At 37.8% G+C, this 26,053-nt stretch overlaps 1 protein-coding gene across 1 annotated transcript; it reads left to right on the top strand.

The window, feature by feature from the left end:
* The first annotated feature begins 20,437 nt into the window (after positions 1–20,437).
* LOC132357036 (E3 ubiquitin-protein ligase RLIM-like) lies at positions 20,438–23,722 on the top strand. Its single transcript, XM_059910359.1, has 3 exons — positions 20,438–20,681; positions 22,065–23,195; positions 23,280–23,722. Exons 1-3 carry the CDS (start codon positions 20,438–20,440, stop codon positions 23,720–23,722), a joined length of 1,818 nt encoding a protein of 605 aa, XP_059766342.1.
* Positions 23,723–26,053: the final 2,331 nt, after the last annotated feature.

The following is a 26,053-nucleotide window of genomic DNA, read 5'->3' as shown; positions in this document are numbered from 1 at the left end:
CTCCAGCATATGGCCCGAAGCCAAATACAGCCCATCTGGGGTATTAGGGAAAACATTACTTCACTAGCTACATCACATGTAACACAGTTGGTAAGAAATTTTAGAGTTCAGGTTAAACAAAGAAGAAACAGGTTCAACTGGTCACAGATTTAATGTCTATATTGAAAGGTAGAAACATTTTAAATAAAGTTTCATGTCAAAAGAAAAGGTTGATGTATCTGGCTGTCATAACATCATTTGTCACAGAACTTTTTGTGGCACAATTTTCAGGTTGGATCATTGCAGGTGTGATGTTGGAGGTGGCCTACATTTTCAATTTATTATTTTTAAGATGCTGAGATAAAGTTTGGATATTTTTCTTATTTTAATGCAGTCAAATGTCAAGGTTGAAAAGTTTTACTGAGGTACCTTCACAAACCAAAGTCTTTGGGGGAATTCAAAGACTCTTGAACCCTAAGTCATTTCCAAGATTTTACTTTCTTATTGATATATGACAGTGGGACACAATGAACTTAAAGCTTTAAGTTTAAAAGAATATTCAAGAATATAAGAGAGAGTGGTTATTTATTCACATAATGGATGCAGCAGATGACATGTGGAGACTGCATTTATTTCCCATTACCAAACGCCTTGAAATCAAAGAAATCTAAAGAATCTTAGAACTATTTGGTGGGAATTATATTAGAATTTTTTAAGATATTCAGGATTCATTTTAAAAGATAGTAACATGTACAGTGATAAATGTTAACTAGAATTATTGTGGTGATCATTTCACAATGTATACAAATATTGAATCATTATGTTGTATACCTGAAACTATAAAATGTTATATATCAATTATACCACAATAAAAGTTAATTATAAAGAAAAAAGTATTTATGAGTATGAATCATGCTGTAAGAGTCTTATGGCTGTCACTGAAGGTAAATCTTAGGATATGTCTAAGCTACCAAACATCTTCCCCACTGATATGGTATAATTTTAAGAGGATCAGCCCAAACTAAAAGCAAACTGTACTCACCCAAAAGGCACCCTTAGAAGATTGACATTGAGCATGCAAATGCCAGAATCAATGTAAAATTTTCCACGATTTAATGTAACTCTGGAAATATCTGGGTCCACCTAACTCACTCTCTGTCATGAAAATACTAAAAAGAAAGTTAGAACCTTCACATGAAGTTGAGACACAACTGATAAGAAACCTGAATAAAGAAAGAAACCCTATTATTCTCAACAATGGTTTTATTGTATCTCAAAGTAATTCTCTTTAAGTTAATAACAATTGTTCAATCTAGCTCTGTGTCTATACTATGCACTTCAGTACAACTAGTATTTATTAAAATTTTTAGCACTTATCACAAAATGCTATTAATATTCTTATTATATTACTACTTTAGTTAATAGCTTATAATAGGTACTGCTCTATATATTTTCCTCTACATTATTTCACTAATTTCTACAACAGAACTTAGAGATGGGTAAAATACCTCAGTTTTCAAATGATAGTATTGAGGCTCAGAGGGTTTAATGGATGCTGAATGTGACACAGTCAAGACACTCAACTGCACAGTTAAATCACATCAATGTACATGCTGTATTTCCCAATTTAGAATGGATGGATGGATGGATCTAAAGCAGCGGTAAGTATTCTTGCCATGTGTTGGCATGGTAGGAACAATAATGGCCACCCAAAGATGTCTTAATCCCAGGGACCTGTGAATATGTTGCCTTCCATGGAAAAAAGGATTTGCAGATGTGACTAAGGGTCTTGAGATGGGGGGATCATCCTGGGTTATCTGGGAGGGCCCAATGTAACCACAAGGGCCCTAATAAGGGAACTAGTGAGGCAGGAGAGTCAGTCAGAAAAGAAAATGTGATTAGGGAAGTGGAGGTCAGAGTGTGATTGCTGGTAGGAGGCCATGAGCCAAGGAATACAGGCAGCCTTTAGAAGCTGGAAAAGACAAGGAAATGAATTCTCTCTTAGATCTCACAGAAGGAACGCACCTCTGCCAACACCTTGAATTTAGCCTGATGAGAATCATTCAGAAATGTAAGATTATAAATTTGTGTTGTTTTAAGATACCAGGTTTATGGTAATTTGCGACAGTGGTAACATGAAACTAATACAGGAGGTACAATAGGATAGTTTTTTTTTTAATAAATTTCTTTATTTATATATATATTTTTTTGGCTGCGTTGGGTCTTCGTTGCTGCTCATGGGCTTTCTCTAGTTGCGGCGAGTGGGGTCTACTGTTCGTTGTGGTGTGCGGGCTTCTCATTGCAGTGGCTTCTCTTTTTGCGGAGCACGGGCTCTAGATGCGTGGGCTTCAGTAGTTGTGGTGCATGGGCTCAGTAGTTGAGTCTCGCAGGCTCAGCAGCTGTGGCGCACGGGCTTAGTTGCTCCGTGGCATGTGGGATCTTCCCGGACCAGGGCTCGAACCCATGTCCCCTGCATTGGCAGGTGGGCTCTCAACCACTGCACTACCGGGGATGCCCCAATAGGATAGTTTTAATTAGATGTATAATACAAAACCGTTTCCAAAAATTTCCAAATCTTAAATCCAAAAAAAAAAAAATCTGGTTTACAAAATTTTTATTGTCATCACCCACACTGTCTCCTCTTTCATGTCCATGATCCTTCTTCCTCTCTATTTCTCCATGTCATATTAATAGAATACTTCAGTTGATTCTTCTAAAAACACTATACAGATACTAAATAAAAGTGTAACACAAGCTGAAATATAACATCTATAGACTAAATTTAACTTCACTGTTAGCTTTTCCTCCCACTAAACCCTCACAATCACACTGGTCAACTATTTTCCGCCTAACTCGCCTTTGATTATCCACCTATGGACATTTGGACGTGAACGTTCCACTACTGGCAATGTTAATTCTACTAAGCTTTCAAGGACGTTTTGTCGAGTCTGAATCCCACCTTTGCCCATTGTATCTTTGCTGAACACCAGAACAGTTCTTTGTGAACTCCCGTTTCTCCCAAATACAATATAATGACTATATGATATGCCAAGATGATATGCCAAGCACTCCCTGTAGTAAAATGTCCCCTCTGACATAGATAATTTCTTATTTCAAATACATGTGTCTCTTCTCTCCAATCGGTCTACACATTCATTGAAGAGGGGTGGGGGAGGTGCTTATATTATATCACACTAAAAGTGGTTCCTGCTTCTCAGCCTGTGACGCTAAACCTCATTTTTCTCAACTGTTAAAATGAGGACCCGTATACAGGTCTCCATGGGTTGCTGTGAGGAGTAATTGATATGGTATATTGTAGAATTTCTTTGGATAAGCCCAGCATGAATTAGACACTCCATAAATATTAGATTTTTACTTCCTCCCTCTTCATAACAAGTGATTACTGAATATCTGCTGACTTGCAATTATAACATGTCCTTCATCACTCTTACTAGGTTCCATCCAGATTTTTTAGAAGAACATGGACCAGAATTATTATTAAAGCTATTTCAGATCCTGTTACATAAAATTAAAAAACAAAAACCACAGACACAAAGATATGACCACATCCTGCAGGAAGATATGTACCTGGAGAAAAATCTGAAGGCCAATTTTGAACTGCCCTTGGGAGGATTCTCAATCATGCTGTACCTTCCTGCTCTCCTCCTGATGTAGGAGTTCAATAGTTTTATAGCTCTGGTTTTAAAGAACAGACAGGGCACACAGAGGACAGTACATTTGATTCTCCAATTTCTAGTTCGGTACATGCCATACATAGTATACTCTGAAAGAACTTCCTGGCCTTGAGATTAATTGTAGTTACCAATCACAAGTTTCTAAATCCACTGTATTTCACTCCAAAGCTTTCTTCCAGTTCCCTCCTCTTGACTACTTTCTCTTTTATTTGAAGGGGCCCAAATTGGAGCATGATTGTAAACATCAAATTTCAAGCAAATCTGTCAATGAAGATAGCTCTGTTGTGTCTCCAAGGCTCATCCACACTATTCATGAAATAAAACTGCTGCTTTAGGGACAAATGGAGTGTTTTGAAATAATTTATCCAACTCTTTTTTCCTCTTAGAAATTTAAATGTGCCTCAAATGCCAGACATGATGTTTATCAATTTGTCTTACATTGGAATTTGCATGATCTGTGAAGCTTCTAGGAGCATTTGTATACACAATTATTACTGTAAATTTTGTGTGTTTTTTTTAAAATCAGAATGCTTCTATTAAATTGGCTGCAAAGAGGTAATAAACGTGTGTTCTTTTGACAATATGCTTAACCTGAGAATCTCACTTTTTTACATCATCCAACGTTTTGGTGGGAATTACAGATCCCATTCTCCATTTGGCTTATCATCTATACCCATCTAGTTTAGATAATTAAAGGCACTGGCTTTATTTTTTTCCCCTTGAAATGCTCAATACAAAATGCAAATACTGTGTTTCCTGGGGTCAGTATACAACATCTTTGTCCTATCAGTCTCGCTTGTCCTTTTAGCATTGCTGAGGATTCTAGGGATTCTTGAAAAGAATATTAATACGGATTTAATTGATCAGTGACATAATTAAACCATTAAATTCCAGGACAAGGGTGAGGAATAGACAGCCAAACTTTAATAATGAGCTTTCAAAAGGAGGTAGGCAAAATGCTTTCATGTGTATTGTAAATTTTCCTTTCAGTCCAAATAAATGCTGTAGACAAAAGACCGTCTGATCACTGCCCACAGAATAATTGGACCACATAGCTTAATGTTGATGAGTTAGGGGCTTAAATTTAAAAATTAAATAAAATAATAATAACAGAGTTAAAGAATCATGTTGATGTCAATTTATTAAGCTATCAGGTTTTTCTGATACTTCCGTAAATTACTGTTGAGAATATTTTGAGATAGGTAGGCAGTTTAGGGGAAAAAAAGTCAAATTACTAAAAATACTCCACTCCCCTCATACCAAATTTGGGCTCCATTACCCATCTTCAACTACTGTATCCACAATAGCCACATAACTGACTGATTTACTTCCTTGATATACATATATTGAACAAAATATATATGCTTATATTTTTCAAACAGTTTGCACTTACCCATATAGAGCCACGTTACACACCCACACACACAGATTTCAATGTAGGCTCCTATAAGCTGGAATGAGGAGGTTCACGACTAATTATAAAAAATGTTAATCAATATTTTCTCAATATTTTAACTCCATGTGATTTTTTTCCCATTAACTTTTGGCATCAAATGTGTTTGCTGGCTTGCACCAATGTAGCCTACAACAAACTGAGCACTGAATTTCAAAACACAAATGCCCAATTCTAGTGCTTTTTGGTGGGTATGTAATGCTGTTACGTAATAAATGCCATTATTCTGCTCAGATGGAGAAATCCTCTCTATGTTAAGAGCTGTAGAGCTTCTTACATCATCACTCTGCTCACAGTCAACGTTGCTGCTCATCGCAACAAAGAGTAGCCCCCGCTCGTCACAACTAGAGAAAGCCCATGCGCAGCAACAAAGACCCAATGCAGCCAAAAACAAATAAATAAATTAAATTAATTTTTTAAAAACGTCTACAAATAACAAAAAGGGAACCCTACTACACTGTTGGTGGAAATGTAAGTTTGTGCAGCCACTGTGGAAAACAGTATGGAGGTTCCTCAAAAGGCTAAAAATAGAATTACCATATGACCCAGCAATCCAACTCCTGGGCGTATATCCAGACAAAACTATAATTCAAAAAGATACATGCACCCCTATGTTCAAAACAGCCCTATTCACAATAGCCAAGACATGGAAACAACCCAAATGTCCATCATCAGATGAATGGATAAAGAAGATGGTGCATATATACAATGGAATACTACTCAGCCATAAAAAAGAATGAAATAATGCCATTTGCAGCAACATGGATCCAACTAGAGATTATCATGCTAAGTGAAGTTAAGTCAGAAAGAGAAAGACAAACGCCATATGATATCACTTTTATGTAGAATCTAAAATGTGACACAATGAACCTATCTATGAAACAGAAACGGAATTACAGACATAGAGAACAGAGTGGTGGTTGCCAAGGGGGAGGGGGTTGGGGGAGGGATGGAATGGGAGGTTGGGGTTAGCAGATGTAAGCTCTTATATATAGAATGGATAAACAACAAGGTCCTACTGTATAGCACAGATAACTATATTCAATATCCTATGATAAACCATAATGGAAAAGAATATTAAAAAAAGAATATATATATGTATAACTGAATCACTTTGCTGTACAGCAGTAATTAACACAACATTGTAAATCAACTACACTTCAATTTAAAAAATCAAAAAGAAAAAGAACTAGAGTGGCTTATAGGTGAGTTCTATATGACATTAAGAGGGGAAAAGTTAGTATCAGTTTAATCTAAACTATGCCAGGTGAATAGAAAAAAGATGAAAAGCTCTCTAATGTATTTTATAAAGCCAACAAGGTTTTAATGTTAAACCTGATAATAACCATTAAAAGTATAGCCCAACATCACTTACGGACAGAGATGAAACATTCAAAATAAAATATTAGGAAATAAAGTCAGAAGAATAGCACATTATGTCCAGGTAGGGTTTATTCTAGGAATGCAAGGATGGGTCAATTATTGTAAAATATATCAACAAAATCCATCCTATTAAAAAGTAAAGTAGGAAAGCCTCATGATAATATCCATAAATGCTAAATAACCACTTGATAAAACACAGAGCCTTATTAATAAAAGTACCACATAAAACAGGAATAAAAGGAAACTACTTATGGTAGACTTCTTACCAAAAACCAAAACAAATATATACTAAATGCTAGTCACTGAAACAACTGCCACTATAAATTAGGAAATAAGACAAGAGCATCTGTCTTTAGGGAAACTTCTCTTACAACATCTGTGTGTTAGTTTCCTAGGTCTCCTAAAACAAAGTCCCACAAACAATATAAACAGACTTAAAACAACAGAAATGTATTGTCTCACAGTTCTGGAGGGGACGAGTCTGAAATCAAGGTATTGGCAGGGCCGTGCTCTCTCACAGGACCTCCTTGCTTCTGGTGGCTGCTGGCAATCCTTGATGTTCTTTGGCTTGTAGATGGATCAGTCCTATTTCTGCCTTAATCTTCACAAGGCCTTCTCCTCTCTGTGTCTGTGTTCATATATCCCTCTTCCTATAAGAACAGCAGTCATTGAAATAGGGCCTGCCCTAATTCAAGTATGACCTCATCTTATTTTGATTATATCTGCAAAGACAGGTTATGACTTCAACATATTTTTTTAGGGGACACAAGTCAACCCATAACAATATATTAAAAGTTAAAATTCACATGAACTTTGGCCCAGCAATCCCACTTCTGGAAATCTCCCCCATAAAAATAAAAGCCCTATGTTTAGGATATAAAAGATTGTATATATACATATATTGGGTTGGCCAAAAAGTTCGCTTGGGTTTTTCCATAAGATGTTACGGAAAAACCCAAATGAACTTTTGGCTAACTCAATATAATGTTTAATGTTTATTTTAATGTTGAAAACAAACTGAATGACATGAATTGAGGAATTGTGGTAATATCCACACCATGCACTACATGCACAGATTAAAAATATTTTAAAATAATGAATTATAGTTGGACTAGTTGGCATGGAGGGTTCTCTACAAAGTAAATGGTAATGAGTGAGAAATGCAAGATGCAGAAAACTTTGCACACAGTATGACCCTAATTTTCTAAAGCAATGAAACACAATTCCTATAACAGTATATATACCCTAACATATACTAAGGTTAACGTGGAGAAAAATAAAGGACTCAAAGTTGTTAACATGGGTTACTTTCCTGGGAGAATAGAATGGGGGTAAGAAAAATAAGAGAAGAAAATGAGTAGCAACCAAAAAATCAAAAGAAAAAAGAATGCACTAAAAATCCGTATAATAATATATACCATTCACATTCATGTAAAGTTGTATAGTTGTGTGTGTGTGTGTGTGTGTATAAAAACTTACCCTCAAGGGCTAAATAAATAAATATTGAGTTAAAAAACTGTTGTAAGTATTCCTACATAAAGATTCCTAAAATAAGTAGACTTGGATGACTATTAGAAGGGGCAAGTAATGAATGCATATTAATGGCAAAACTTTGAAAAAATATTTCTTAAGTATATATAATAACACTTCTTATATGTTCTATGTGTGCAAAGTAATATTTTAAGAAAGTGAAACTATTTAAATTCCTCTAATGGAATTTAGTAGAAGAATATTCCATGGGCTTCTGCAGATAGCGTTGTGATTTCCAGGTGCTCTTCCCCACTGAATTAATATGAAAACCTCAGTTCTACAATATCCCACTCCATGCCAGGGCTATAGGTGAAGCATGAAGTTAAAGTGGTCACATATTTCCTGGGGAAAAAGGGGAGGAATAAGATGAATAAGACTATTTAGTTGCAGGGTTTTATGAGATGACAGCTGATAAGGGAAGTGATAGTGTGAGCTGGAGAAAAAAAAAAAATCTGAAACAGAATGGAGAAAACCCAGAGTTCTTTGAATATGTGCTTTGGTGAGTTTACCCTAACTCACTTAAGTCTTTGGGCTAAATATGCAGGAAACAAAACTTTCAAGATTTCTGTACTTTTTTTTCCCTACTGTACCAGAATTTACCTGGGCAGAAACTAACTCAAGCATTTAATGCTGAAAGGGTCTTACATTGTCAGAAGCAGCTTTTTGAGAATTAAAACCTAATAGAATCTATTACATATAATACAAATTAACACATTTTCCCCAAAGCCACAGCACTAGTGAATATCCATGCTGAGTAACTCACTTTATTAATCCCTATGAATATGACAGGATACCTTTCCTTAAAGTGTCTCCAGTCCTGGAAAGTAACTGTCTATGTCCACAATTAACCACAATTCAAAACAGAGATGACAAACTTGTAGTAGAAGAACAAATGATGTGTTAGGTGAGCAAAAAAGGAAATGTAATTATGTCCAAACTGGGTAACATAAAACTTAGTACACATAGCTAATTCCAATAAATATTTGCCTACTACTCTTAACAAAACCCAATGTTACTAAATATTACAAAATATGTTCTGGCTTGCTCCTACTGTTTTTAGCAGTTGCAGCTTTTAAAAGTAACTGCATGTGAAGGGCACACTTGATCAATGGGCAACATTTTTGAGCACTCACTTTGTGCAGGAGGCTGCCCTGGGAAGGACACTTTATAAAGCTGAGAAGCAGGTGTGCATTCTTTTGTACTAAGAATAGCGCAGGCAGTTACATCAAATTGTCAGCATCATGCTGATGGCAACTGGTTTCTCGAGTGCTGAAGAGTCTTTATGAGGTTTAACTCTGAAGACTGAGATTTAGTCCTAATGCTTTCCTCTGTTTCAGCCTCACGTGCTTGGACAAATCATTTACCTTTTTTGAATTCCAAGAGGAATTCAAAATTCATTGGAAATAATAATTCTTTATGGCTGGATTATAAAAGGATAAAAAAAATACAGCATATATAAAAGTGTTTTTATATGAATGTAAGACATCATTATTAAAATAATTACTATGTACAATAGAAGGCTGATAAGGGAGCTAAACATAATTTTGTTTAAAATGACAACTTCTGGGGATAAATGGAAATGACAGGCAATGTGTTTTTTAGTCGTCCCTACCGTTAGTAGACCAGGAAGTAAGTCAGACTTTCAGCTATGTCATGAACTCTGAATGACCTTTAGTGGGTCATACAGCCTAAATCAATTTGAAAATCTCTAACATGAAAGGGATGGGAGAAATAATCTCTAAATCTGTTTCACTTTTCAACTTAATAATAACTAATCTGATGACTGAGGTAAATATTTTGTGGATGTTATATACAAATGTGGATGTATATACAAACGTTGATAAACAAATGTGGATGTTTGGAATAATGAATGTTTGAATCTTAGAGGACAGTAGAATCTGAATTAGGAGACAAGGAACCACTGACAATTTTAAAATAACATGACATCATTTATTAAAACGGTATCGCGGGAACTTTGGTTTCAGCTCAGACATATAAAGAGCTTGGAATCATCATTCCCATCCTTACAATAAGAAATAGCCAAACTGATTATCAACAACTTTTCTTGGACAGATCAGAGAACTGAGATTGCACGTCAAATTACCATCACAGGGCTTCCCTGGTGGCGCAGTGGTTGAGAATCTGCCTGCCAATGCAGGGGACACGGGTTCGAGCCCTGGTCTGGGAAGATCCCACATGCCGCGGAGCAACTAGGCCCGTGAGCCACAACTACTGAGCCTGCGCGTCTGGAGCCTGTGCTCGGCAACAAGAGAGGCCGCGACAGTGAGAGGCCCGCGCACCGCGATGAAGAGTGGCCCCCGCTTGCCGCAACTAGAGAAAGCCCTCGCACAGAAACGAAGACCCAACACAGCCATAAATTAATTAACTAATTAATTAATTTAAAAAAAAAGTTACCATCCCAAAATCTAGAGACGTGAGCTTTTCCAGGGAGATAACTCTGTCATTTACTTATCTGGAGCTGAAGCCGCTGGGCAGATGCCATATAAGCTGGAAGGTACATTAAACTAGAAAATTTGATGACTTGCTAGAAGCTGGGTATAGGCTATCATGAGACTGAGAAGCTCCTGGGAGCTGAAGTCATGGGGAAGGGCCTACATTTTTAAAGGTTTTTCTTACAGAAACCCACCAGGCCCTCACAGAATCAAAATCCTAAGAAAGCTCCTCCCCTAGCCACAGGACTCCAGCTGGTGGAAGGGAAGAGTAGCCATTGTGAAATCCACCCAGACCCTTCTCTTGGGCAACGAAAGGCTTAATCTCCAAAAAGTCTGACACTGACAGTTGGCATCAGGGAAATCTCATTCAAGCTGGGTGAAGGGAACTCTGGTCTACCACAGCCTCTCTGTGTCACTTAAAGAAAAAAAATGAAGAATTAAATGTACAGGGGAGAGAAATTCAATTATATATACTGGGGACACTGCAGGACAACCACTGCAAGGGTGAAGGATTCGAGGGCGTGGGGTGAAAAAGCTCTACCCCTAGAGAAGGGACAGACACTCTTGTAAAAGCCACACTCCCTAGGCACAGGCCCATAGCACACTCCAAAAACTAGGGTTTAATCAGAATTAGAGAAAGCTTCCCTACCACACACCCTACTACTACCATAATAACAAGCCTCCAAAATATAAAAAGTTTATTAAGAAAATAAATGGCATATAAAAAGGGCAGATCACATGTTAAGCATGCTTATCACCAAAAAAAAGGAGGGAGGGCACAGGAGACTTTTGGAGGTGATGGATATGTCTATCAACTTGACTGTGGTGATGGTTTCACAGTGTGGTATGCATATATCCAAACTCATCAAATTGTATGCATTAAATATGTGCAGTTTCTATATCAATCATATTTCAATAAAGTTATTAAAATAATAGATTATACTGTCATCTTAAAAAAAAAAAGAAGTTGCATTGTAGGAAGGAAAAAGAGATCGACTGTTTCAGCCACAGGCTTGGACCCACCACACACCAATCCTTAACACACCAAAATCACAGGTTTCATTTCACACAGAAAGATGGCCAGAGACTGGTCCTGTGGTCAGCAGTGGAGGGGATCTCTTCTGAGACTCAGACCAGGAGAGGATATTCTGAATACTCAGCAGGAGAAAAGAGGTTGGAACTATGTAGGTCATAAGGAAGCAAACTTCAAAAGACTGTTCTAAAGGGAGTCAATAACATACATGTGTAGAGCTCCTGGTATGTGTCCAGTAGAACATCAGGATCTAGGAGGCGGGCGTAGTTTGCCCAGGGCAGGAAATCCTTAGTCGCCTTAGTTGACACTTCACAGCACATCTCCAACTACTGAATTCAGATTCTCTCTAAACATCCATAGGCTGATTTCTTCATCACTTTACATTCCATCACTTAATTTGTGAACTTGGGACTCCAACCACTTCTTAGTTAAGTTGCCTCATCTATAATACTGGGATAATACTATAATACTTCATAGTCAAAAGGCAGGGATTTAAAATGCATGGCCATTGACAGTTCTTACAGCACTTCATCTTCTCCATGGTGAAGGTGCATAATTAAATTAAATTGTCACTTGCTTGAGGTTTCCAGCTTTTCTGCATTCACTCTGGTCACTTTTATCCCTTTAGGAAGGACTGCTTCCTCTCTTGCAATCCCTTCCTTCTCTACTACATTGGTCAAATTTCTTATTACTTGCAGCTTAGCAATAACTAAATAATGGTATTTGGACTAATATATAATTGATACCTATTTGTGGAGGGTGAGAAGGAAGATTTTTTCATCAGATAAAGTAAAATAGATCTTTTCCGTTAAGCTTCAATGTCATCCTCATTCCTAGCAGTGAAAAAACTTTCCTGAGAAGATAACTCATCCAGTGAACTTGCACTCACATGTGGTATCATGAATAAGTGCATGGCTGGCCACTGCTGCTTTTTCTTTTTCTGCACACCATATTCCTATTAACCTTTCCTTGGGACAAAAATGAAATATTCTCATTTACAAAGTGATGACTTATTGAAAACTGCATGAGTTACTTTTTCTAATACTTCTTTAGAATTGCATTCATTTATCCCCAAGAACTCCAAAGGCTCTGAAAGACATAAATGAGCCTCACATTACTGTCAGAATTTTTTCTAAAACATCTATTAATTATTCAAAGTATGGTAAGGGGTGTTTCAGAGACACAGCAATGTATTTCAATAGATACTTCCAAATATCTTACATGGTTGTTTAATATTTATGATGCTTCTACAATGTGTTCTCACCTTTATAAAATGCAGTGACCCTAAATCTCTTTTACAGAACATCACTTGCCTCACAATAAATAAATGGGTGGAAAAGCTAGGCTAACTAGCTTAAGTTCATCTTTCATGAGATTAACATCTTAAAGCAATTTGTAAAATAGAGAAAAATCTAAACCCATCTAGTGTTAATAAAAATAGGGCCTTATATTTTTAATGCTTTGTAAGTTATAAATCACCTTTTCACAAAGTAACTTGTTTGAGCCTTACAACAACTCCGAGACTTAGTTAAAACACGTATGTTATCTCCATTTCATAGATGGGGCAAATGAAGCTAAGAGAAATGTCATAACTTCCCCAAAGTACACATATTAAAAAGGAGAAAGGGAATAACCAAAAAACTAGTCTCTGATATCTGGTCCAATGATCAATGTCAGGTTACAGAACTTTGAATGGAATTACTTGTACTATATAGTATGAAAATTGTATCACTCTGCTCCAGAGGAAATTGGAACAGAATTTAAGGTAATTATGTAATCATATATCTTCCTATCTATATGTTAGAAAGTACTTGCAAGTCCACTCACTTGCTTTCACATCACTGTTATGAAAGAAGTATAAACAAAGAGGGCTGACTGTAATTGCTGATATTACCTTAAAGGATGGACAACTGTCTCCCCAAATTAACATGTTCAGAAGAAATTGGAACCATCTCCCAGATAGTCATCTTTTAAGCCCACAGATGTCCAGCAGATGCTCTAAACTAATATTCCTGGAAATTCTGGTGTAATTTGTATGTGATGAAGGGTTCCTTACTCTCATAAATACTCCAAAGGTGAGGAAAGGGAGACTGGAGGGGAGGGTGAGGCTCTCACAGCAGCCCTGTTTTCCAGGTACAGTGACTATATGGATAATAGAAAGAGAGGATAGTAAAAGGAAGATCAGGATTAGTACAATGCAGAGTCTTTTTTTTTAAAAAAAAACATTTTTATTAGAGTATAATTGCTTTCCAATGGTGTCTTAGTTTCTGCTTTATAACAAAGTGAATCAGTTATACATATACATATGTCCCCATATCTCCTCTCTCTTGCGTCTCCCTCCCCCACACCCTCCTTACCCACTCCTCTAGGTGGTCAAAGAGCACCAAGCTGATCTCCCTGTGCTATGCAGCTGCTTCCCACTAGCTATCTATTTTACGTTTGGTAGTGTACATGTGTCCATGCCACTCTCTCACTTTGTCCCAGCTTACCCTTACCCCTCCCCGTGTCCTCAAGTCCATTCTCTAGTAGGTCTGCGTCTTTATTCCCGTCTTGCCCCTAGGTTCTTCATGAACATTTTTTTTTTTTTTAGACTCCATATATATGTGTTAGCATACAGTATTTGTTTTTCTCTTTCTGACTTACTTCACTCTGTATGACAGATTCTAGGTCCATCCACCTCACTACAAATAACTCAATTTCGTTTCTTTTTATGGCTGAGCAATATTCCATTGTATATATGTGCCACATCTTCTTTACCCATTCATCTGTCGAGGGACACTTAGGTTGCTTCCATGTCCTGGCTATTGTAAATAGAGCTGCAATGAACATTGTGGTCCATGTCTCTTTTTGAATTATGGTTTTCTCAGCGTATATGCCCAGTAGTGGGATTGCTGGGTCATATGGTAGTTCTATTTTTAGTTTTTTAAGGAACCTCCATACTGTTCTCCATAGTGGCTGTATCAATTTACATTCCCACCAACAATGTATGAGGGTTCCCTTTTCTCCACGCCCTCTCCAGCATTTATTGTTTGTAGATTTTTTGATGATGGCCATTCTGACCGGTGTGAGATGATATCACATTGTAGTTTTGATTTGCATTTCTCTAATGATTAATGATGTTGAGCATTCTTTCATATGTTTGTTGGCAATCTGTATATCTTCTTTGGAGAAATGTCTATTTAGGTCTTCTGCTCATTTTTTGATTGGGTTGTTTGTTTTTTTAATATTGAGCTGCATGAGCTGTTTATATATTTTTAAGTGCACTAGACACAGCTGTACAGCAGCTGAGTAATGCTTGTTAGCTGTTAAAGGTGGTGTTTTGTAGCGCAGAATGCTTGCCTCTTCCACCTTTTCTCCTTATTGCTCCTATGTAAAGGTAACGTGCTGCGCAGAAACAAATGGTTATCCAGTTTATGAAAAAGCCTGACAATTGCACTTCCAGTCACCCTGGCCTTGCATATGTAACAGGGCATACAGTGAGCACATCTAGCAGGTGAACTTAAAAGTAAATATGCCTTTATTTTTTCCTTTCACTCCCAAAGTGGTCAATCTGACCATCTTCAGTTACGAACTTAAATATGAAAAATGTTAAGAAGTAAATTGTAACTTTCTAAGTGCTAACAACATGCTGTATCTTTTTGTTTATGCATAGAACAAATATTAAAAACAAGACTTTAAATTAGACAATAACTATAGTGTTACAGGAATTCAAAGTTCTAGATAAAGTATGTTCACACTGTAGAGGAGCTTTCAAAACTTCAGTGAAATAGACCTATTACTAGTATCCAGAAACCACACCTAAGCCAATGGTCATTAACCTAACCAAACATCTGTTAAAACTTTTTAAATACACCACACATATACATGCAAGAACACACATAAGTACACACTTACTCACACTAAGACTTTGCTAAATTTAGGCATCCTAAAAATCCCACCAGGGAGCTAACTGGTCACATAACATTATCTGACTCATTGGTAAGGTTATCTGTGAAAGACATTTTAGTTCCCACCAGGACCATTCTGTTTCTTAATATAAGCCAAGTGTTCAGTGGTACTTTACCTCGGGATATTTTCTCTTCACATGAGAATTAAATGAGTATTACCGGGCCAAGGTATCAGAATACATTGTATAATAAATGAAACACATACAAAAATAGGGACATTTTGAAAGGACCTCATGGTACAAAGAAGTAGGAAATTTATTCACAATGTTAACATTATATGTCATAACCACATTTCATTCATAATCAAATGAAAATGTTCATTTCCTTCAACTTTACAGAATTTCAAAGCCTAATAAATACTTATTAAACAAATAAATGACAGAAAAATTCTGTTTGCTTATTTTTTCATAAAAACTAAATCCAATTAAACTTAAATTGTATAAACATGTTAACTTTATAGAATGGACAAAAGCAAGGAAGTTTTACATGGCAACTTTATTGTAAATCACTTGTTTTTTTTCCTTACAGTTTTATGGAGATATACTTGACATTTAGCACTGTCGAAGTTTAAGGCATACAGTAAGTCCCCTACACACGAACCTTCAAGTTGTGAAAGGTCAAATATGCGAACGTGTGGTCACATGTCCAATCACGTAAGTTAGTTCACATGTCTGGTGTACACTGTCATGTGCGTGCATCCTCTACAAGTGGTTGTGCTTTTGTGTGCTTTACAGTACTGTATAGAATACAGTAGTACAGTATCTTTATTTCAAGCCCAGGATGTCCGGAAGCAAGCATAAAAGCAGCGATGATGTAGCTGGTACTGCTAAGAAGCAGTGATAACGATGGAAACAAAACTGAAAATAATTGAGAGAGTGGAGCGAGGCGAAAAGATGGAATTGGCAGCCCAGAGAAACGATGAAGAGAGACAAGAGGAAGAAGAAGTAACTAAAGAACCAAAGAGATTCACGATGCAGGAAATGGCAAGGGGATTTTCTTTATTTGAGGAGGCACGGTTAGTTTTTGAGGCATAGGATCCAAACATAGAACAGTACACAAAGGTTGCAGCAGCCATTCAGAATGCAATCCAGTACTACTGTGTCATCATCTATGGCAAGAAAAGAAGAGCTACTACGCAGACATCACTGGATTGTTTTTTCAAAAGGGGAGACAGAATTGAAACCAGCAAGGAACCAAACCTGTGCCATCAACGTCAGGCGCGAGTGAAATTGCAGCTTGCCCTCCGTCTCCTATTGCTGGCGATCCCTCAGCTCCACCATCTCCCACCTCCTCTCCCTCCTCCCGTCAGTAACTCTTCTTGCCCGTTCAGTCAATGCCAGCCCCTGTATGCCAGCTGTTGTACTGTACTACTGAGCTTTTCAAGGTACTGTACTGTAAGATTAAAAATGTTTTACTTTTTTGTTTGTTTTTCATGTATTATTTGTGTGAAAAGTATTATAAACCTATTACAGTACAGTACTATATAGCCGATTGTGTTCATTGGGTACCTAGGCTAACTTTGTTGGACTTAACGAACAAATTGGACTTATGAACGCGCTCTCGGAATGGAATTCGTTCCTTTGTAGGGGACTTACCGTACAGCATAATGATTTGACTTATGTTGGGCAATAAGAAATTTTCCTTTACCCTTCTAGATTTTTCTGGCTGGTCTAAGAATTAAATTAACATGAGACAGATTAACAGGAGAAAATCAAACAAAGTTTAATAACATGTACATATGGGAGAGACCCAGGAAAACTGAATGACCAGTATGGCTGAAACCCTCACCTGAAATATCATCTTCGGCTAAAAACAAAAGAGGATGCTGTGGGTACTGTTTGAGACTTCAAATGGGAGCGAGGTGATTTACATGAAGATGGAAAAGCAAATGTTTGGTAGATGGGCCGTGTAGAGAGACGAGGGACACAGAGTGGACTCTGATCTCTAGGCCCTGCTGAGTTTCTCCTACCACTACCAGCCCGTAGTCTTTGCAGATATCTCTGGTGATAGCTCTAGTGGGGAATGACTGGCCCTCGATCTAAACTTTTTTAGGCGGTTAGGAGCAAGGTCAAAGTTTCTTCCTGGGACTTTTGGGCCTAGATTTTTTTTCAGCTTGAAATCATCTGCATACCAAAGGAACATTTTGCAGTGGCAAGTTCTGTTCCCCTACACTTACATACATCATGAAATGATGACCACAATAAGTTTAGCACACATCCATGACCTCGTATAGATACAAAATAAAAGAAAAAGAAAAAAATATTTTTTCCTTGTAATGAGAACTCTTAGGATTTACTCTTAACAACTTTCATATGCAACATACAGCAGTCTTAATTATATTAATCATGTTATACATTACATCCCTATACTTATTCATCTTGTAACTAGAAGTTTGTACCTTTTGACCACCTTCATCCAACGTCCCCACCCACCTCTGGTAACCACAAATCTGATCTCTTTTTCTCTTAGTTTGTTTGTTTGTCTTTTGACGTATACTTGGCCTACAACACTATGTTAGTCACTGGTGCACAACATAGTGATTAGATATTTCTGTACATTATAAGATGATCACAAGTCTAGTTACCATCTGTCACCATACAAAGATATTACATTACTATTGACTATATTCTCCACAGTGTACATTTCATTCCCTTGACTCCTTTATTTTGTAATTGGAGGTTTGTACCACTTAATCTCCCACACATATTTCACTCATTCCCTGACCCCCTGCCCTGTATCAAATTACTTTTTGACGTCTGATTACATCACCAATCATATGGCTCTCCCGTTACAACTCTTAGGAGCCTTCCAATGATAAGTGGCAGGAATCTTTCACAGGCTTACATTTTAAAAATGAAATACGTTGTTTTACAGATCTAAAAATCTTAAGGCACATCTAGCTTCAGGTATTTCCCAAATTTTTCCTCAGGTATCTTGCTCTTTCTCCATTATGGTTTTCCTCTGTCTCTTTATGTCAATGTTCCTCATTCTTGGGACATGACATAGCCACAAGCATCTTCAGGTTTATATCCTACCAGCTTAGCAACCGCAGTGGAAAATGATTTCTCGCAACATCTCAGATTTAACTCTTAAATGTACTTTCGGTCACATGCCCATGCTTAAACCAATTACCGTAACCGATTTGAGGTATACTGATTGGACATGGCTGCATCATGTGTCCTCTCCTCTAGCCATGGCAGTGAATTCAGCTAAACCTAAACCAAGTGGACTAAGACTGTAGAATGGGTTTTTCCCCCATGAAAATCAGGATGCTATTAGCATAAGTATGTTAAGGGGACGCTAAGCAGACACAAATAAAATCTACTGCTTGTTCTCAAAAAAATACCAAAACATCTTAATCAGTGTCCTATTTCTTACATGAAAAAAATCAAAACTCAACTTATCGTTTTTGTCAAGTATTCTTTCTGAGATTAACTCCACATTTCCACCCAACCCCCAAACTGTGGCCACAGTTGCCCAAACAAGCCAAGGTCTTTCAAGTCTACTTCTTCCATCTGACATAGTCTTTCTCTAGCAACACATAACTGCCACTTTCCATCTATAGAAAGTATAATTATATTTAAAGATTCAGATTTATATATAATACCTCTGTGAAACATTTCCCAACTCCCATTAAATAATTGCTACACAGTTCTCTGTACGTACACAATACTGCATATATAAATCTATGATAAAATATACTGTACTTTGATAGTTTCCATGTGGCGTTTCCCTCACCTGGTGTGTGAATTACTTGGGAGTACAAACTGCTTCAACAATTGACATATCTCTAGCCGCTGAGGCAATAACTGACCCAGTTTATGTTGGATGGATTAATGATTAAATAAGTCAAATTGAATAAAGTCTCAAATTCAGCAGCCAAATCTTGTCTTTACATGAATAAGTTGAACAAAGAGCTCCTAAACAAGTGTTAAGTGGGGCTGGTAATATTAATGAGTCCAGAAGCTCTTAGAGGTCTCCTTCAGATAGCACTGCAAATGAGCATTATTTTATTTTCACCAAGCCTTCCAGGTTATATACATGCAACAAAATCAGCAAAGTCAGTACTCCTTGTGGCAGACAAAGTAACTATTATGTATCTGTCTTAAAAGTTCCTGTGATGTTCTGGCTAGTTTTCTTTAAGTAAGATTTATAATATTTATGAGAAAGGAGGACAAAAATGAACCTGATGCTTTTGTGGAGAAGGAATTCCCTGGCTGAGCAGAAAAGCCTGCCAGAGTTTTGGTGTTTCCTGTTGGTTTGTTTGAAACAAGATTGAAGGGCCGTATAATGCAAGACGAAGCCATTAACAGTTAAAAGGGAGAGGACACTCTAAAGAGACTCAGCTAGGGCCCTGGTAAATTATCACAAATTGTGGGCTTTCTTAGTGAGAGTCTATGATTGGAGAAATTCATGAGGAGAAAAGGCGGAGGGGTCCCTGGGCACCTGAAAATGAGAACTGCTGCATTTAACTAGGCTGACTTTGGCATGGCATTTTGAAGAAGGCAGTCACATGTAAGGTAACGAATAAATAGAGCATATCAGAGCCTGAAGACGCCTCCTGAAAACCTGAGAATAGGCTCGTGTGGGTGAAACGAGGTGAAGGACGGTGCTTGGTACACCAGAAACCCTCAGTAATACTGGCTGGTTTTCAATGAAATGAAACCTAACCTGAATCCAGTCCCTACCCGGTAACAGCGGGGAAGATAATGGATACCTAGGCAACGTCTAGCAAGTTCTGGGACAGAGGCGGCTCCCACCTGTTGCGTCACCAGGCGGCTACAGAACTGAGTCGGGGACGGGAGAAGGGAGGAACCTGTGCGGACGGTCATCCGACCGAGTCGGAACCGGAACCGGCACCGGACACTCTGGCAGGAGGTAGAAAGCGAAGAACACTAAACGGCCGCTGGTGAATTTCAACACTATGTCGTGAATTTCAGATCATTTTCTACTTGTTTACTAAGATGGAAAACTCGGATTCCGACGATGAAGGAGATGGAGTTCCGGCCCAGCGCATAAGTCAAACGGACCGACTGGTTCGGGAAGAAGATTTCTTCAGGCTTGTCAACAGTCTGAGTGAAGAAGATTACAAACTTATGAGAGACAACAATCTTCTAGGCACTCCAGGTGAAAGTACAGAAGAAGAGTTGCTGAGAAGACTGCAGCTACTTAAAGAAAACCCACCACAAGACTCAGATGAAAATACAGGTATACTTTGCTTTTGGAGGGAATAGGATGGGATGAACAAGGAACTTCATCATAGTAAATAGTAACTTCATCATAGTACATAGTAGCTAATTATACAGAAGTGACATAAATTAATTTGGTGAGTAACTTCTCATAAAAAGAACTGGCATTTACTTGATTTTTGGTGAGAACGTCAAGGTATGTTTGTTTGGTTTCCTGATTCACATTTGGGTTGTTTTAATTGGGAAACAGTGTGAAGTGGCCTATTTGTACTTTTCTTGGTTTTCTACCTCGATTGAAAGTCCCTCCTGCTTCCTGAATTATTTTTTCTACATAGACATGTAAAAAAAGCAAACAGAAATATTTCATATTCTAATCAAGTGGTTCTCAACCGGGGACAATTTTGCTCTCTCCAACACCTGGGGACATTTGACGATGGCTAGAGATATTTTTGGTTGTCGCAGGGGAGGCATGGGTGTCCCTAGCATCTAGTGGGCACAGGCCAGGGGTGCTGCCAAATATCCCACAATGCACAGGACAGCTCCCCAAACAAAGAACTGTCCAGCACCGAAATGTCAACAGTGCTGAGGCTGAGAAGCCGTGCTCAAACCTCAGGTCTGGTGCCTTCTCTCCCAGTGTGAAGTAGAGGATGTTACTGTCTAATGAAGAGGAGACTGTAATACTTTGGTTCTTGAATATGGTCTCATATGTACCATGCTGGGTTCAGTCTATTCATTTGATCTGACCTTCAATTTAATGTCAATGAAAAATCTTGGTAACATTAAGAAGTATTCAAAATTCAAATACTTTTAAACCTATAAAACTTGTTTATGTTTGCGCAATAATCTTATATTTTAAAACAGCTTATCTATTATCAAAAGCACATAAGTGAAGAGCCTAGAAATAGTAATGTTGGAGACTAATGAAAATTAGACGATAATGTCAATTGAACTAAAATACTAGCATTGTACCTTAACTGGTGTTTACCTTGTTGAATTGCATTAGTGTTTTGACAGTGGACTGAAAAAAAAGTCTCTTGACATTCCTCCTACACAGGGCTGGTATTCCTCCTACACAGGGCTGGTACACAGGGCTGTGTATATGATGAAATATTGCAAAACAGACTTCCTCCCGATTCCCTTTTTAAAAAATTCTCTAAGTTTATCTAGGATTAGCTCACTCTTTTTCAGATGGAATTGAAACTTTTCTACCTTTACTTATAAATCTAGACAGTGTCGTTTATAAAATATTAACCCTATAAATGTGAAATCAGTTTAAAACATCTGAGTATTTAAGTTCTCATTTTTTGTTTGTTTTTGAAACAAAGTTTCAGAGTGCTATTTTAGGATGGTTCTAATTTTGGTAGTTCTTTCATGTCCCCTCCCCGTTTTTTTTTGTTAACAGATGGAGGAGACGCTCCAGATGATGTGTCTAGTGGCGACTCTATAATAGACGGGCTTACCTGTTTTGGACAAACTGAAAATATGACAAGTGGACAGAGAGAAAACCAATCTGGGAGAGAAGAGGGCCAAATTAATCCTACAAGTGACCAGTTCAGATTCACTTTAGAAAGAAATTTTCACCTCGATCATGGGAGTCCAAATCCAGAGAATGAATATGTAGCATCTGCAAGACTTCCCAGAAGAGAAAATATGGAAGACAGCCAAAGGCAAGTGGAAAATCCACAATCTGAATCAATATTTACAAGACCATCTATGTCTGAACAAGATACAACTGAAACATTAGTGGAATTCTCACCTACCAGAAGTCAGAGAAGAGCAAGAAGTAGGAGCCCAGAGTATCCGAGAACCAGAGCAAGAATTGAAAGTTGGTCGCCTCCACGTTCACTTAGGGAAAGTGTACAAAGACTTAATCATAGTATACCATCTCAGACTTCTGAGCAGCCTCTGGTAAGTGAGAATGTGAGATTTTCTAGAACTGAGCACCAAGAAATATTGAGACAGCAAATGACTGGATTTGAATTGCAAAACAGTGGTCTTATTGAAACTTCTAGAACAAGGAATGCCGTTCATGGAGAAGATTCTCCAGATACAACCAGCAGTGATGAATCTTGGGGAATGAGGGAAGTATATCTGACCATACCCTTCAATCTTGAAGTAGGACAAGTTCATTCTGGAGCATATTCTCAGAGAGACAGCACAGCTAGTAGAACTCAGTTAACATCTGAGACACCAAACAACACCGTCAGTTCTGAAAGTGAACGAGGACTGAGGCATATGTATTCACATTCTGAGCAGGCAGATGTGAGAGCTTATGTCATTACCATCAGAAGTCCCGTTTGTAGAATTTTAAATACTAGCTTAGATGATACAACATCTGTTCCAATTCAGAGCATGTTAAGGCAGACAATGACAGAATTTAGTAACTCAAGTAACCTTATGGACAGTGACAGTAATTTAGAGCATAGTGTCTCACCTCCAAGTCAAAGCATGGAATGGCCAGAGTCACCAGATGACAGCGATGGTCCTAATGGTAGTAGTAGTAGTAGATTTGGTTCCGATTCAAATCCTAGCTATAATCCCCATTCAAGTTCCACACTGATTTGTCATTCAAGCCCCAATTGTATGTCTAGTTCCAGTTCTCGTCCTATTTCCAATGCCAGCTCAAGAGATGAAAATTCAGAAATTGGCTCACTGATATTTGAAGGCACTGAAGAAACTAACTCATCATCAGACTTACCATCAGAGACCAGGCAAGGGGGTAGACAAATGAGCCCAGTAATATCTGATGAAAGTGACCCTTTGTTCTTCCTTAATCTGGAACAGATTTTCCACTTAGATGAAGATGATCTAGACCAACCTACAGGACTCAGCAAAGCACAGATTGACAACTTGGCTGTAAGATCTTTTGATGAAAATGATGCATTAAAAGCTTGCAGCATTTGCATGACAGAGTACACCGAAAACAGCAAGCTTCGCATCCTACCTTGCTCCCATGAATATCACATTTACTGCATTGATCGCTGGCTCTCTGAGAACCCTGCCTGTCCTATTTGTCGTGGGCAAGTAGTGGATTCCAATGAGACTGAAAATCCTAATTGAGATCTGAATTCTCAGCTATGTAAAGTGTTACAGTGACGGACAAACAACAGTCACCTGCCTCATGTCCACTTTTAGAGTTATTCATGCTTAAATATAACAACCTGAATCTATATATAACAATCTGAACTGAATCACTAGTTGCTGAAGGAATTATTGGGCTTTCCCCAATTTCTGTTCCATCATAAAAGGAAATATTAAAAAGTCAAACAATATTGTCCAATTTGACAATAAAAATTAACTTCACACCACAGCAGTTCACTGAATTTCAATAAAAACTTAGCATGTGCACTGGGTTGGGATGTTCCTGATTCCATGGGAGAAATGTCTTCATATGATGTAATGAATCTAGATAGATCCTAGTAGTATTATCTAGTCACGTAAATCCCAGACATCTCTCAGCCCTGTTCAATCCTGGTTGTGCATGCAAAGAAACAGAAACCCAACCAAATGTCAATAATTAAGAGGCAATTTAAGACTATATTAGAGTCATTCACATAAAGAAGTCATGTTACATTCATAGAATGCCATAAAAAGCTTTGAAACCCTTCTCTTCCTATCTCTCTCCACAGCAGTTTATCCCACCTCCCTAACACTACCTTAAAGTTTCTCCTATTCCCCACGACCAATGTATCAGTCAGTTCTAGCTAAAAACTGATGGCACACTTTAAAAGAGTGATGGGATAGCATTTAATGAAGAGACTAAAGTGTGTAAAGAATGAAGGGAAGCCAGGAGATGATGAAGTACCCTGAGGCTAGCAACTGTGAGAAGCCAGTATTACAACCACTAGGTTTGAAGGGGCACAGAGAGATGGTCGTTCCTGCAACCCAGAAGGTCTCAGAGTTGTAGTAGGAGTCCCCCCGACGAGACGTAACCTTAGAGAATGGCATCCACTGCCAACCTAAAGTTTGGAAGGGGGCAGGTCATGGAAATAAATACCCTTACCTTCTTTCCTCCTGACTTCTCATCTCTTGTCAGTACTTCACATTAGCCAAACCCAACCTGAAGACACAGAGAGACTGGTCGATGAAGCTGACAAAGGTCAGCCTCCTGGAATCACGGAGCAGGGTTAAGAAGGATGGCGAGTAGATCCGATAAGCAAATCAGAGACCATCTCCCACAACCAGTATTCCCAACTCTCTTCACACCCAGTCTGTGTGCGCCTTCTTGCCTCTTCCGCTTGTCCTCTATTCCACTCTATGACTCAGCTCTTTAACGACCCTCTCTATTTTCCTTTCATCTACTCGGATCTTGTATTTTTAAAAGTGATAAGATGACAAAGCCTTAGAACTGAATTACCTTTCTCTTAGACATGTCACACTTTGATGTGCTGTGATTGTAAACAACTAAGGAAAAAGGGCAGTTATAGGTATGTCTTTAATTTTTGCTTCTTAAATATATTCAAGCTTCAATTTCTTTCTATATATGTTTAGTTCATATAATTAATTTTTAAAACAGATTCTGATTTCTTATAAAGGGTTTTTTGGTTTATATATGACTCTTAATCCTTGTGTGAATGACCCAAAGTACCCAACTGCTGCTTGGAGCCTCTCAAGCTGCAATACGAAAGCCTTAAAGGTAAAACTTGGCTTCAAAAAACATGTCTACATAGTTCAATTCTAACTGTCCCCAGTAAAACCATCACCCAAAACCGTGAGTATTTGAAATCAAAATTTAGGTCATGCTTCCTTCCAACCTAAACATAGTGAAGGCTTTTTCTCCTAATTCAGCCTGAAAACTATTTTATGGGGGGTGTATTGGCCAGTCCAGAAAACTGTGCTTAAAATTTTCAATCCTGGTATAGGTGAGAGTACATTGTATTATAACCTAAAGCAATAGTCAGAAATTTTGTGCAATGTGCAACCTATACAAATGTAGGCAGTGTTAAGTATAAACCTTCTCTAAAAAGTTAAAGTCAGAAACATCACTGACCTTTATTTTCTATGTGAATTGCTGGCAGCCACAGTATTTGCACATAACTACAAAATATAAATGGGGAGTGGTGGTGAAGTGTTTTAAAACATCTCTGAGGTAGCATATTTTTCACACAGAAGATACCTGCACGGCCAGAAATGAAGGCTTGGATCAAACCTCTGAAATTGACATTAACTTCTGAAAGTTGTTTGAATATTCTGATTTTTATGAAGTATTTTTGATATCAGATACACTTCATTTAAAGTGAGTAGAATAATTGTAACAGTACTTGGCTTTCATACTATCCTAACAGATTAAAACCTTCCAAGGGATGATAGTTGCTTAATTAATGCTTCAGTACATTCACATGCACCTTCTGTGGTCGACAGAATTCTAAGATGATGCCCAACGATCCTTGT

This window comes from Balaenoptera ricei, chromosome X (assembly GCF_028023285.1).
Source record: "Balaenoptera ricei isolate mBalRic1 chromosome X, mBalRic1.hap2, whole genome shotgun sequence".
Lineage (NCBI taxonomy): Eukaryota > Metazoa > Chordata > Mammalia > Artiodactyla > Balaenopteridae > Balaenoptera > Balaenoptera ricei.
This window is presented reverse-complemented; position numbering and strand designations above follow the sequence as displayed.